Below are 13,690 nucleotides of genomic sequence, written 5' to 3' on the forward strand. Positions count from 1 at the left end.
CCACCATCGAGTTCTACAGAGGCTGCCAGAGCGTCGGCCTCACTTAGCACCTCCCCCCTTTTCCGGGAGCCGTAGCTAGGCAACCGTGGGCCCTCTGGGAGAGCAGAGACCTGGCTGCGGCCGTAGTGCCTCTGGCGGCGAACAACATGTAATACAGGCTCCTCTCAGTTTTTACCTTCCATTTCTCCACCCCCTTTGCACCCGCCCACCCGTCGGCCACTTCGACTCCTCCCTCTTCTTCTCTCGCTCCCTCTCCTTCCTCCTCCGCCTCCTCAGCTCTAGGGCTAGAATATCTATGGGTCGAAACGTGATGCGATGAATCCGAGAGAGACCGAAACTGGGACGAGGAGTGCGGCGGAAACGGCGGGACTCCAGGGCATGGGGGCTTCACCACAATAGAGGCAGCGCCCTCACCCGCCGCCGCTAGCCCCTCCGAATCGAAGCCCCCTCGTGAAAAGGATGGCGGCGGCACCTACCCAGATAGAAGCCGGTGGGTAGCTGTGTCTGGGGGCCAAGGGGATGGGAGCTGAGCGCGACCAATGTCAGTTTCCTTTGGGAAAAGCTTCTGTTTCTCTTCTTTGCCTCCCTCTCAACCTCTTTTTCACCTTTTTCTTAGAACTGTATTACCTGATCGCTAGATTCTTGCAGTCCGGACCCTGCAACAAATCCGCTCAGGTGAGAGGGAGAAGGAGGTCTGGGAGTCGTGGGGATGGTACCAAAGGGGAAGTCGAGGCAGCGGAGTGCGCGGTTCCGCTGAAGGAATGGCCGGCCTTGACTAGTCCTACCGTCAGCGGCCGAGGGGAGGGAGGACGGGGTTGATGGCCCAAGCTGCTTCTCATATCTGTGTTTCCCTTTTGCTCAGGTGCTAGTACAGGAGCTCGAGGAGCATCAGGTACGGAGCCCCTTCGGGAAGAAGGTTGGGGTGAGACTGGAGAGAGGGAGGGCCAGTCCAGGGCGCAGGGCTGGGGCCCGGTGGGAGGCTTGGATCTGGGCACTGATAGCTGTTGTCATAGGGGTGAACCGGCTTCTTTGCTCAAAAGGGGCGGATAGCGCTGGGGTCTCAACTCGCCCCCTCTTTATGCCTGAGGGAGGCGGTTTTTCAGGATTTCCTCCCCTTCGGCCTCCTCCCCCCTCCCCCCTCCACACACACACACACACTAGTCTAGCTCTGGGGCCACAGCTACAGGGCCTTGAGAAATAAAGACGCCAAAAGGTTGTGGACCCGGACCCAGGCTGGTTCGGGTTGACGGGGAGCAGGGGCTTGGCCTTTATCGTTTTTCCTTCCCCCTCCTTTTCTCCGGCCCCTAGCTGATTCCGCGCCGCTTAGACTGGGAGGGGAAGGAGCATCGAAGAAGCTTCGAGGATCTGGTGAGTAAAGTTTTCATTTCAACTTACCCCAACTCTTTCACGGCTCCCTCCCCACCTTGTTCCCCAGCCCGCCTCCCGGACCCCTCAGCCTACGAGGTTCCTGAGCTCGGCGTTGAGCCGTAGAACGACTGCCCCTTCCCCCCCCTCCCGAGTCGAAGGGGTACCCTGCCCTCCCCTTGGCCTCGCTTGTTTACACCCGAAAACTTTGAAGAATGTGAGTTGGTTATCAGAGATGCCGTATTGTGGATCCGGAATATGTTACAAACATCGGGAAAGACCCATTGTAGGGGGAAAAGGGAGAGAAACCAGAGGGTTATCTTGGGGCACGTACCATGGACTGACGCTGGCCAATGGCAGTCTTGGTAACAGCCCGGAGTTCCGGATTAGTGGAAGAAAACTGGTTTCTGGTTGGTCCTGGCTTGAAATACGGGAACTGAGGCCAGACTCAGTCTTTTTTGGGGGTGGGGGACGAGGGAGGGGGCTCTGGAGGGGAGTTGACGGACCCGGATTGAGAAAAACGACAATTAAAAATAGGGAGCATCGAGCGAATTCCAAAATTTCGAGTACTGAATAAAAGCATAGTCGTTGTATATCTCGGATTTTAGAAAATAGCTAATCAAATCATTACTCAATCGAATTTGTGCACATTACTAAATAACAACTATGGATTATGACCTTTTTGAGAATTGAAACACGATTTTGGGTTTACAAGTAGACAACAATGGCCATATTCTAAAATAGGATATACTTTAGTAAAGGACCAAAGGCATTAGATTGACCACCGTTTCTCCTAAAAATATAATTCATAGTATAAATGTACCTTCTGTTTAGCTTTGATACACACAAAAAGGTGATCTTTTTTATTTTGGGGAGGCTGTTCGGTTGCATTAGCCACTGGGCACAGTGAATTGGAAGGAAATGAAAAAAAGAAAGGGCGATGTTACTAAAATCTAAATTGAACTATCTTTGACATAAAATCCAAATGGAGAGAAATTGGACAAAGTTTAAAAAAGTTGGAGGGGTATGGTAGACTCTAAATAGAAATAAAATTATTTAAAAATTGTCTGCAATAATATAATATTTAAATTGCTTTGATGTTCATTTGATATTTCTCTTTGTATTAAATTACAATGAGTCCACGTTAATTATTACTAAGTCTACTATTTTTCTTACTTTTTGCAAATCACAGAAAATGGTTTAAGGATTGTGATAAGAATAACCACCATCTGTATTGTTAATGGTAAAGAATTCGCAGGTGGATAAAAATTATTTTTGAAAAACTGCATATATTAGTTTATTTAATTAGTAGTCAGACATTTTGTTGAACTTAAGTCCTGCCAAAAGGAGGGCAAAATAATAATGCCTACCAATATATATTTTAACACTTTATGACTAATATGCTTGTGAAGATAGTTTTTTACTGAGGCATATTTAAAATGTTTTCCTTATGTTTGTCTCTAAGTGGACCATTTTAAGTAGAAAAGACTTAAAAGGAAAAAGCTGTTTAAACATTAACTTGACAGTAATGCAAAGTAAATGAACACCAAAATAATTAAAAATACAGGTCTCTTAACCACACACATACACACACAAAAAGACAGCCTACCAGACTTCCTTTTCTTATATTGTAAAGGCATATTTTTAAGTAATTGTAATTGATGTCCATTTATATTTTCTTACTTAAAACTTATTCATATGCTTATCTGTATTTAACTACTCATTATTATTTTAATGGCAAGAAAAGATTCAGTTGTATTTGATCTGTTATGATTAGAACTTAACTTCCAGTAAAGCACTTCAGTTACTTCCAGTTTTTCACTGATATCTTTGCGTAGTTAAGTAATCTTTTTGCTGTTTTATTTTTCTTTTCTTTGAGTTCTTTTCCTGGGCTATATTCCTAAAGTGGAGTTATCAGGTCAGAGGATCTCATTCGTTTTTACATATTGTAAGATTGCTTTTCAGAAAACTGTACTAATTTATAGTGTCACCATCTAGGTACTATAGAGTGAGTTTTTAAATATTTTTTTACATCTTTTGGTGGCTTTAATTGGTGAAAGTATTTCCTAGTTGAATTAATTAGCTTTTTTCCATTGTTAGTGAAGCTTAAACTTTAACCAGTTAATTTTTTAATTGTTAATCTATTTGTATATCCCTACATATACTTGAGTTTCACGTTTATCTTTTTAATTTGTTTTTACATTTATATATGTATATTTATTTTTATATACACAGAATTTCTATTGTTTTGAAAATTATATAACATTTAGATAGTCTATCTTTTTTGTTTTTAATTTAATTTTTATATTTTACACTTAGGTTTTTACTTTTCCAGACTGGGATCCAGTTTTTCTAGGGATATTACATTTTGATAGTATGGTCTTATTTTAAATCAGATGTCTGCTCTCTATTATAGATTTCTTTGTAAGGGAAGAGGAGACAGGGCTGAGTGAGAATTTGAACAGGAGGAAAAGAAGTGTAGTGGCTGAGAACTGAGTGAGCAGTGTTAGACTGATTCTAGATTCCGTAGTTGTATTGTTTATTAAAATTATTACACATTTGATCTCTGATTTTGAGTAGCTTCATTGTGGAAGAGATGGATTTTTTTTTCCTTGGGGTAGGGATTTTTTTTGGAGAATTTTTATGAGTTTATTTGAGCCAATCTGATGACATATGCTGGGAAGCAAGATCTCAAATGCTCCTTGGGATAGGTATTTTTTAAAGTACTATTAGAACAATGGATTTTGATCTTTGATTTTGCTACATGTTTTGGATTGGAATTTAGGGCAAAGTATTAATTAGTTGTAAAACCTTATGTACGTATAGTATTAATGAGTAGTATAATCTGATATGTTAATTCTATAACAACACTTCAAATTTAAGATGTACTGGGGTATAGGAAGGAAAGAATACAAATGCATAATGAAGAGGTAAAACATAAAGATATCAAAATACTGAACAGGGGTTGCATATCCATGTTTATACTATATATTAGAAAAAAATCCTGCCTTTCTATCCATATGTATACTTTTGCTTAAATTGTACTGCTTAACTCGATTTATCCAGAAGAATATTAAGATAATAAGTTGATTACTACTGTTCCTATTACATAGTCCAGAAATTCCCCCTTTTTATTTTTTAAATCTGATTTAATGTTTTAATTCAAATTTGGAACATAGGAGAAGGTGCTTTTTTTTTTTTTTTAAGCTGCTGGCAGGCAAGTATTGACATATCCAGATCTCAAGTGCCTTTAAAAAATGTCTGTACATGAAATGTTTGTCAGTTTATGTTGAACTGTATGGTTTTTGAATATGGCATTCAAAATAAAACATTCTAAATTAATTTTTAGAATGTCAAGTCATAAGAGGGAGAATTTTGAAGTGATGGTGATTGTTTCTGAAGTTTAATGTATGCCTTTTTTATATCTGCTTGACTTATTTACAACATAATAGAATTAGACTTGTTTCTTACAGTTCATTTTAAGGTAGGTAATTTAAATAATTACAGATGTTCTTTCATTTGTGACCCTGTTGAATTGTTGGCTATTTTATTGCTTCCTCCGTGGAGCTTTATTGAGGATGAGGAACAAAGTAATGAGGGGGGCATGTGTGTTTAAATGAATAGTTTTTGTTAATCTTCACATTTATATATTGAGTTAGTGGCTTAAAAAAACTTTTTCAAAGGCAATTTTAAGAATTTTGAATCATGTTAAGGGGACTCATATCATAATACTGAACCAAAGGCACAATTATCTTTAGGTGTGGTATATATTTTTACATTTATTCAGTATTTTCATCCATAGAATTGAGAGCACCAATTAATGTTTACATTTGGAGTTACATCGATTGTATTGCCTTCTTTTTTTATTTACTGATTTTAGAGAGAGAAACATTGATTTGTTGTTCCACTTATTTATACATTCATTGGTTGATTCTTGTATGTGCCCTGACCCAGGATCAAACCCGCAACCTTGGCTTATTGGAACGAAGCTCTAACCAACTGAACTATTCACCCAGGGCTCTATTACTTTTATTTTATTTTATTTTTAAATGTTTTAATATGTTTTTATTGATTTCAGAGAGAGGAAGGGAGAGGGAGAGAGAGATAGAAACACCAATGATGAGAGAGAATTATTAATTAGCTGCCTCCTGCATGCCCCCAACTGGGGATCGAGACCTGACCGGGAATCAAACCCCTGACCTCCTGGTTCATGGGTGGAAGAACTTGCATCTGCATATAACATATTCAAGTTTAAAAGTGTTTTCACATCTCATTTGATTCTCACCAACTACTTTAAAACACTTGATTTTGAATTCCAGACATACCTGTATTTTTTTCTTACCTTACCCAGCTCTTTTTCTCTAATTATTAGTAATAGCTTAAATTGTCTGTTAGAACAGTATCTTTGAGTGCTAGCAGCATAGTTATTGCATCCCTCAGTGTGGAAGCAATTTATAAGCATGTGTGACTTATTAACTGCTGTGTGGATACAGACATGCAGCCATAGTTAGGAAGAACAGAATGCATCTTGGGAAACCAGAAAGCATGTGCTGCTAAACCCTAGTGGATATAATGCTAACTCATAGGTATTAGGGCAGAGAGCAATGAATGTCTGAAAACTGGTATCCTTCACTACTGATTTGCTTGAGCCATGTGTTCATTTTTGCTTTCTGTAATATGTTGACTTTAGCTATTTGTCTGGATTCATCTTTGGCTTTTTTTTCACATGTGGGCTCTAGTAACATACTTTGGATGATTAAATCCTTTTGGGGATTTATCATTAATTCTAGGAAAACTGGTATCTCAGTACAAATGAGATGGTAGTAAGAAAGTGATAAGAATTGCTGTTAGGGTGAATGTTCCCTTATAAAATTTTGTCCTTAAAATCACTTTTGCCAAATTTGAAATTAATATAGTTTGTGTGTTTTTGTTCTTGTTTTACTGATTGGTTAATAGATAATTTTTTGGTAGAGAGCAAAATAGTAATTTAAAGGCAACTTGGTGTTTGTGTCATTTTTATTTCTTGTTTGTTTCATATTTTTGAGATCCCCTTGTTTGACATTTCTCACATAACATTTTGTGGGTAGTATGAAAAGATCATAAGGTTTAGTCTGGAAGATAGGCTTTACTTGCTGAGTGACCCTGGGAAAGTTATTTAACTTCTTAGGGATTCAGTTTCCTTATTTATAAAATAAAAACCAATACCTGTTTTACCTGGTTGTTGTGTGAACCAAAAGAGTTAAATATGAAACAATGCATTTTATTAATTGAAAACACTGTGCAAATGAATTGGTTACTACATTTTAAAAATAGGACAGAGAGGTTGAATTGCTAGTGTAGAAATCTGGACAACTCTGACCGCAGAATTATATTTTTTAGCTAGGTAATTATTACCATCTAATTTTCCTAATTATTTTTATAAGGTGAAGGGCATATAAAACATGCCATTAAAAATAATATTTAAAAAGTGTCAGAATTGAACTCCAAATGTGTGTTTGCAGGTACATCTGTGTTAAACAAGAAATCATGAGTTCAAAAGATATTTAGTGTTATATGTATTTTTACGAATTAACAGAAAAGTAATTCAGTATGATATTGGTGGTGTATTCACTCTTTTTAAAGAATATATCTTTCCATTGTCTTTTCGTAGGGATTCTCAGTCATTCTTATTGATCTTTTTATCCTGTTATTTTCTATACATTATTGATAATTAATTTCTTGTATTTTAAATTACATTGTTGAAGATGTTTTTTTCATGCCCTTTAGTACCTACTATGGTGCTTTATATGATTCGCTCGCCCTCTGTTATTTGATCAGTTTTCTTTACTGTTTTAAGAAGCATTTCATTCAATTACTTTTTAAAGGCTTTTCTAATCTGCCAGCTGGTATGGAATTCTTTTATTGGACCTTTCTTTACTGAGAAACTTCTACAATGTGGGTTGATCCCTTATCTTTGTCTTGATATTATATACTTTCAAGGTTATAGTACCTGTAGTGCTTTTTTGAGGCAGTATAACCCAGAGAATACTTGAGCCTAGGTGGATGGATCTGCTGGTCTCATTCCTGAGGCTATCTTAAAACTAATAAAAAGAAATGCTGTGGGTGATGGTTATCATTTTCAAAAGAAAGTGATAGTAAATCGTAACACTTTGTATCCCACCCTGCTAACCAGTAGTATCACTACAATCCAAAGGCCTTTCTGTTTTCTGTCTCTTTTTACCCATTTCCCCCCTCTCCTCCTTCAAATTCAGCAAACAATAAAACTCAATACAATATAAAGATATAATAGCAGATTATTGCAGATATTTCTATTTTACTGAAAAGTATCAAGAAGAAATTATTATTAATTTTAATGTTTTCTTCCAGTCTTATTTTTTGTACAAGTATTATTAAAAATCAGATAATCCTCTGGAGAGAGGTTTTTTTTTTTTAAATATATTTTTTATTGATTTCAGAGAGGAAGGGAGAGGGAGAGAGAGATAGAAACATCAACGATGGGAGAGAATCATTGCTTGGCTGCCTCCTGCACTGGGCACACTGGGTATGGAGCCTCTGGGGATCGAATCCGCAAACCCAGGCATGTGCCCTTGACGGGAATGGAACCCGGGATCCTTCAGTCCGCAGGCCAACTCTCTATCCACTGAGCCAAACCAGTTTGGGCAAGAGTTTTTTGTTTGTTTGTTTGTTTTAACTGGACCTTGGTTCAGCAACCTGGGTACTTAAGTTTTGTCTAAGAAAGAATTCAGAGCCAAGACTCAAACTATCAGATGGTTTATTTGGAAAGTCACAGAGGTAGAAGAAGTGAGCTGTAGAGGAAATGGCCTCAGAAAACAAGTTACAGAGGCAAAAGAAGGGCCCTTGGAATTAGGAGAAAGAGAGCGGCAAGAAAAAGGCACCTGGAGAAGTGGGTGGGGAAAGGAGAGGGTATGCTCCAGAGAGTTTCTATTGCTTTTTAAAAATTCTTTTTTAGCCGGGACCGGTTTGGCTCAGTGGATAGAGCGTCGGCCTGCGGACTGAAGGGTCCCAGGTTCGATTCCGGTCAAGGGCATGTGCCTGGGTTGCGGGCACATCCCCAGTGGGAGATGTGCAGGAGGCAGCTGATCGATGTTTCTCTCTCATCAGAGAGGAAGGGAGAGAGAGAAAGAGAGACAGAAATGTCAAGGATGAGAGAGAATCATTGATCGCTGCCTCCTACACACCCTCGACTGGGAATCGAGCCTGCAACCCCGGCATGTGCCCTGACCAGGAATCCAACCATGACCTCTTGGTTCATAGGTTGATGGTCAACAACTAGAGCAGCGGTTCTCAACCTGTGGGTCGCGACCCCTTTGGGGGTGGAACGACCCTTTCACAGGGGTCGCCTAAGACCATCGGAAAACATATATAATTACATATTGTTTTTGTGATTAATCACTATGCTTTAATTATGTTCAATTTGTAACAATGAAATTGGGGGTCACCACAATATGAGGAGCTATATTAAAGGGTCGTGGCATTAGGAAGGTTGAGAACCACTGCACTAGAGCTATGCTGACCAGGCTAAATTAATTCTTCTCATTGATTTTAGAGAGAGAGGAAGGGAGAGGGAGAGGAAGAAAAAAATATCGATTTGTTGTTTTCACTTATTTATGCCTTCATTGGTTGCTTTTTGTATGTACCCTGACCAGGGATCCAACCTACAACCTTGGCATATCAGGACAACGCTCTAGTCTAACCAATTGAGCTACCTGATCAGGGCCCTGCACATTTTTTTTTTTAAACTTAACATTGTGGAGGAGCAATCAAAAACATTGAGATAGTGTGTGCTAGTCACCATGCAGTGAGTTTACTGGGTGGGGGTGTATTTCTCTGCCCAGAATGTCCTCTCTTTCCTTTTTTTGTCTTGTGGACAGTTTCTTAGCCTTCAAGTGTGAAATGAGACATGAACTACCCCCTACTCCCAGGCCCAGATTAGCACTGTGCTCCTTTGCTTCCTTAGTTCTCTGTGCTAACTTCTCTGGCATTTGTTTGATTTGTTTCTATTTGTTTCCCCCACTGAGACTGTGTGTTCCCTTAGTTCAGCAGTTTAATCTTGCCATTGCATCCCTATACTTTAGATGACTGAATAAATGAGTGCCTGAGTAAATGATTCTGTTTTCATTTTTACCAAATCATGTGAGGTGGTTATCATTATTCCCTGTTTTACAGATGAGGAAGCTTAGGCTCAGAGACTGAGTAATGTTACAGGTCACATATGTAGGAAATGGGGATGCTGGAATAATTCACCAAGTCCTTCCTACTCTACCACACTACTAGAAGGTATAAAAGCTAATAAGTTTTAGAACCTAAATAATCCAGATTCTCAGGCTTCAAAGTGCCATGCTAATGTACTTTTATTGATATATTTAAATTGCTGTATTTTCCAAAATCTGTTTTGTTTTCTGTCCCTAAATGTAAAGAAAAAGCATGTAACTAATTTGTTACGTCTTCTATTCCCTCCCCCACTGCACAGCCAAATTACAATCTCAGATAAATGTTCCATTTTATTTCCTCAGCATATGATCCCAATTTGATTTTTCATTTTACTTGTGTAGTCATGATCTTAGTTAGAAAATAAAACACACAAACAGTTCTGTTTTATTTGTTTTTTTAGAGTTGCTGGTCTGATCCTATTATTTCTAAAAGCCAATGTAAAATATCATTCGCAACAGAAAATTAGTATTTCAAATGCAGCTTTTGATGCAGGCCTGGCTCCCAGATATTAGATAGGTACCATTTGCATTTTATTCAGTGCCCAGTTGGATTCCTGTTAACTAAGTATGATGAGTAGGATCGTCTCAGTGAGTTCTCTGGTCCTCTCAGTTGTCATAATGATTCTGAAGAGTGGTAATTCAGTTGTTAGATTTGCTCTTTAGGTCACGCAATCTTCCTTATTTAGAAGGTTTATAATTTAGGCTTCATTTAATGTTCAGTTTATTGAAATTTATAGTTTTAATTTTTTACAGCCTTTGTGTTCATGATTTTTCAACTGCGTTAATAGGACAGTAGTAGAAAGAGCAGTAGACAGGGAGACCAGAGTTCTGTCCACTCATTGTGACCATTGGACTTCACTTTTCTGAATCTGTTTTTCCTACTGTAAGATGTGGAGTTAGTTTGATTATGTATAAGGATACTTCTAGTTCAAAGATTCTATAATTTAACTCCTTGGAGCTATTTTACAGAATAATACAGAAGTTTGTATTATACTTTTGAAATTTGCTTTTAGAGAATTTTTCAGATCTTAAAGTGCTTGTTGTGTTACTTGTTCGCCATTATATTCCAGAGAGGAATGTGGTTACATAATTGAAATTGGAATATTTGAACTTTAATAGAAAAGAGTTGCTTATAATAGTAAGCCACAAATTTCATAGAATATTTTAATCCGTATTTTAATATTATATTTTATTTTATATTACATTATATCTCTATATAATTCTAATGAGGGTAGTTAAGTGTTCTTATGCCTTAAAAGATCACCTTTAAAACATTCCAGTTTTAATTAAAACAAATGAATTAAAGTTAACGTTAACTAACACTTATAAGTCCTGAAGTTTGATTTAGAAGAAACTATTATAAGAACTGTGTTGATATAGTTTGGAAGCTTACTATTTTTTTTTAAAGGAGAAGCAAGTTCAAATCAAAAGTATTGTTATTGTCATTGATTATAGAATCTATATTTCTGTAGTACTGTTTTATAATCAAATTTTTATTGATTTTAGAGGAATGTACTTTTCAGTGGGACCACTTAGAAATTGAGCAGTTTTCTGTTGTATAGGGTGAAAATCAAACGTGTGAAATTTATTTAATGGTTTATAATACAAATCTTCAAGGGCAAGAATTTTGTTGTAGAAAAACCTTGTTTTGTTGCTTAACTAATGTTTATGTGTTTTTAAATTATTACAGAAGAATTAATAAAAATTTTATATAATTAACAGTAAATCGAACATCAGTGTTTCTGTAAAATGAAGTAGTCAAGCCTTAAGATGTCAGTTTGATAAAATTCTGACAGGTTTTTATTTAATAAGAGGTAATTCTAAAAATTCCTATTAGAGAATTCCCATTTTCTGGATTACATATTGCTAGATATATTGTAATTTCTAGAATACTTAGTTAGATTTTTGTAACCTGAATAACTTGAGATGGTAATTGCATAAAGAAATGAAAATTTGTAAAACATAAAATGCCATTAAAGACATCAACTACCATCGTTTGTAAAGCCCTAATTCAGGGTAGGGCAAAAGTAGGTTTACAGTTGTTCATATGGAAAATAATACAATAATTAATAAATAATAATACAAGAATTAACTGTGTTTCACGTACTCACAATTGTAAACTTAATTTTGCCCCACACGGTATAGCAGTTACTTGATGGAAAAGTAATCTCTGATATCAGAAGTATTTGTGTGTGTGTGTGTGTGTGTGTGTGTGTGCGTGTGTATTTTTTTTTCTTTAGGGGTACTAACTATGTTTGCATGTAGGAATATTTAGGAAATGCCCTAATATTGAGGGAATTAATTACAAACTAGTATTTTAGGACATTTGTGTCTATAGATAACAAGAAATTGTTTTTAAATGGAATCATCAGCTGCTTTTACTTTATTGCCTATATATTTTACTGATAGTACTATATAGTTTTTGCTTAGAAAACAAAACTAGAGATGTGAGAAATTAATGAAAGAATTTGCTTGATACTTTGTCTCAATCCAGAAACTAAACCTTGTAGATGCACATCTATAATAATAAATGTGTAATAGCTAATTAGACTGGACGTCCTTCCGAATGTCCTTCTGTCCTTCTGGATGAAGCCGGGGCTGCGAGGGAAGCCTGGGTCCTGGGTGCCTGCTGGTGGCCGGAGGGAAGCCTGGTTCCCGGGTGCCAGAGGGAAGCTGGTGCCGACAGCCAGGGGAAGGAAGGCCTACTCTTGCATGGATTTTGTGCATTGGGCCTTTAGTTTAAAATAATCAGGTTAAGTTGTCATTCTTTCTAAGAATCATGACAGTTGACCAAGCCCAAATTATTTTGGTAGATTAAAATTGTTTTTTGAAGATACAAAGATAATGATCAGGAAATAATTTTTAAAAATCACAACAGAATCATTTATTCCAAGAGTTCTGAATACATGTTGGATTGTAGATCTGTTTCCTAAAAAAAGAAACAGGCACCCTGATATAAGAACCTAAGGTTGTTTTTTTTTTTTATGAATTCATAATAGAGGCCGGGTGCACAAAATTCGTGCATTGTGGGGGGGTGGGGGGGGAGGGTGTCCATCAGCCCAGCCTGCATTCTCTCCAATCTGGGACCCCTCCGGGGATGTTCGACTGACGACTTAGGCCCGCTCCCTGTGGGAACGGGCCTAAAACGGCAGTCGGACATCTCTCTCACAATCCGGGACTGTTGGCTCCCAACCACTCTCCTGCCTGGCCTGCCTGATTGCCCCCTAACCGTTTCTGCCTGCCAGCCTGATCACCCCCTAACCACTCCCATGCCAGCCTGATCGATGCCTAACTGCTCCCCTACCGGCCCAATCGCCCCCAATTGCCCTCCCCTGCCGACCCAATCTCCCCCAACTGCCCTCCCCTGCTGGCCCAATTGCCCCCAACTGCCCTCCCCTGCAGGCCCGGTCACCCCCAACTGCCCTCCCGTGCTGGCCCAATTGCTCCCAACTGCCTTCCTCTGCAGGCCCGGTTGTCCCCAACTGCCCTTCCCTGCTGGCCTGGTCACCTATAAATGCCCTCCCCTGTGGACCTGGTCCCCCCCAACTGCCCTCCCTCCCCTGCAGGCCCGGTCACCCACAACTGCCCTTCACTGCCGACCTGGTTGTCCCCAACTGCCCTCTCCCGCTGTCCTGGTCACCCCTAACTGCCCTCTCCTCCTGGCCATTTTGTCGCAGCCATCTTGTGACCACCTGGGGGTGGCCAACTTGTGACCGCATGGGGGCGGCCATCTTGTGCGAGGGCATGATGGTCAACTTGCATATTACCCCTTTATTATATAGGATGGTATTGCTTATAGATATACTTTACTTTGTAGAAATTACTTTGGTTTTTATTCACTTATTGATTCACTGAGCAAATATTGCTCAAACATACATAATCTCTTGCCTCATGGTGATTATTAGGGATGATTTATAAAATTATTTTTTTATCTTGTGGTGGTAATATGTCAATGTGTGTACTATGTAATGGTAGACATGTGTATTTATATTTAGATTCCTCCCTCTCTCTCTCTCTCTCTCTATATATATATATACTAGAGGCCCGGTGCACAAAAATGTGTGCACTAGGGGGGGGGAGGAGGGGGCCCTCAG

At 38.6% G+C, this 13,690-nt stretch overlaps 1 protein-coding gene across 1 annotated transcript in view; it reads left to right on the forward strand.

The window, feature by feature from the left end:
* The first annotated feature begins 235 nt into the window (after positions 1-235).
* BRWD3 (bromodomain and WD repeat domain containing 3) overlaps positions 236-13,690 on the forward strand; it is a 138,356-nt gene continuing 124,901 nt past the window's right edge. Inside the window, exons 1-4 of the mRNA XM_005873239.2 lie at positions 236-490; positions 617-675; positions 863-892; positions 1,309-1,368. Coding sequence (XP_005873301.1) covers positions 460-490; positions 617-675; positions 863-892; positions 1,309-1,368 — 180 coding nt within the window. The 5' untranslated portion in view covers positions 236-459. The remainder of the gene's footprint in view (positions 491-616; positions 676-862; positions 893-1,308; positions 1,369-13,690) is intronic.

This window comes from Myotis brandtii, unplaced genomic scaffold, assembly GCF_000412655.1.
Source record: "Myotis brandtii unplaced genomic scaffold, ASM41265v1 scaffold40, whole genome shotgun sequence".
Taxonomy (NCBI): domain Eukaryota; kingdom Metazoa; phylum Chordata; class Mammalia; order Chiroptera; family Vespertilionidae; genus Myotis; species Myotis brandtii.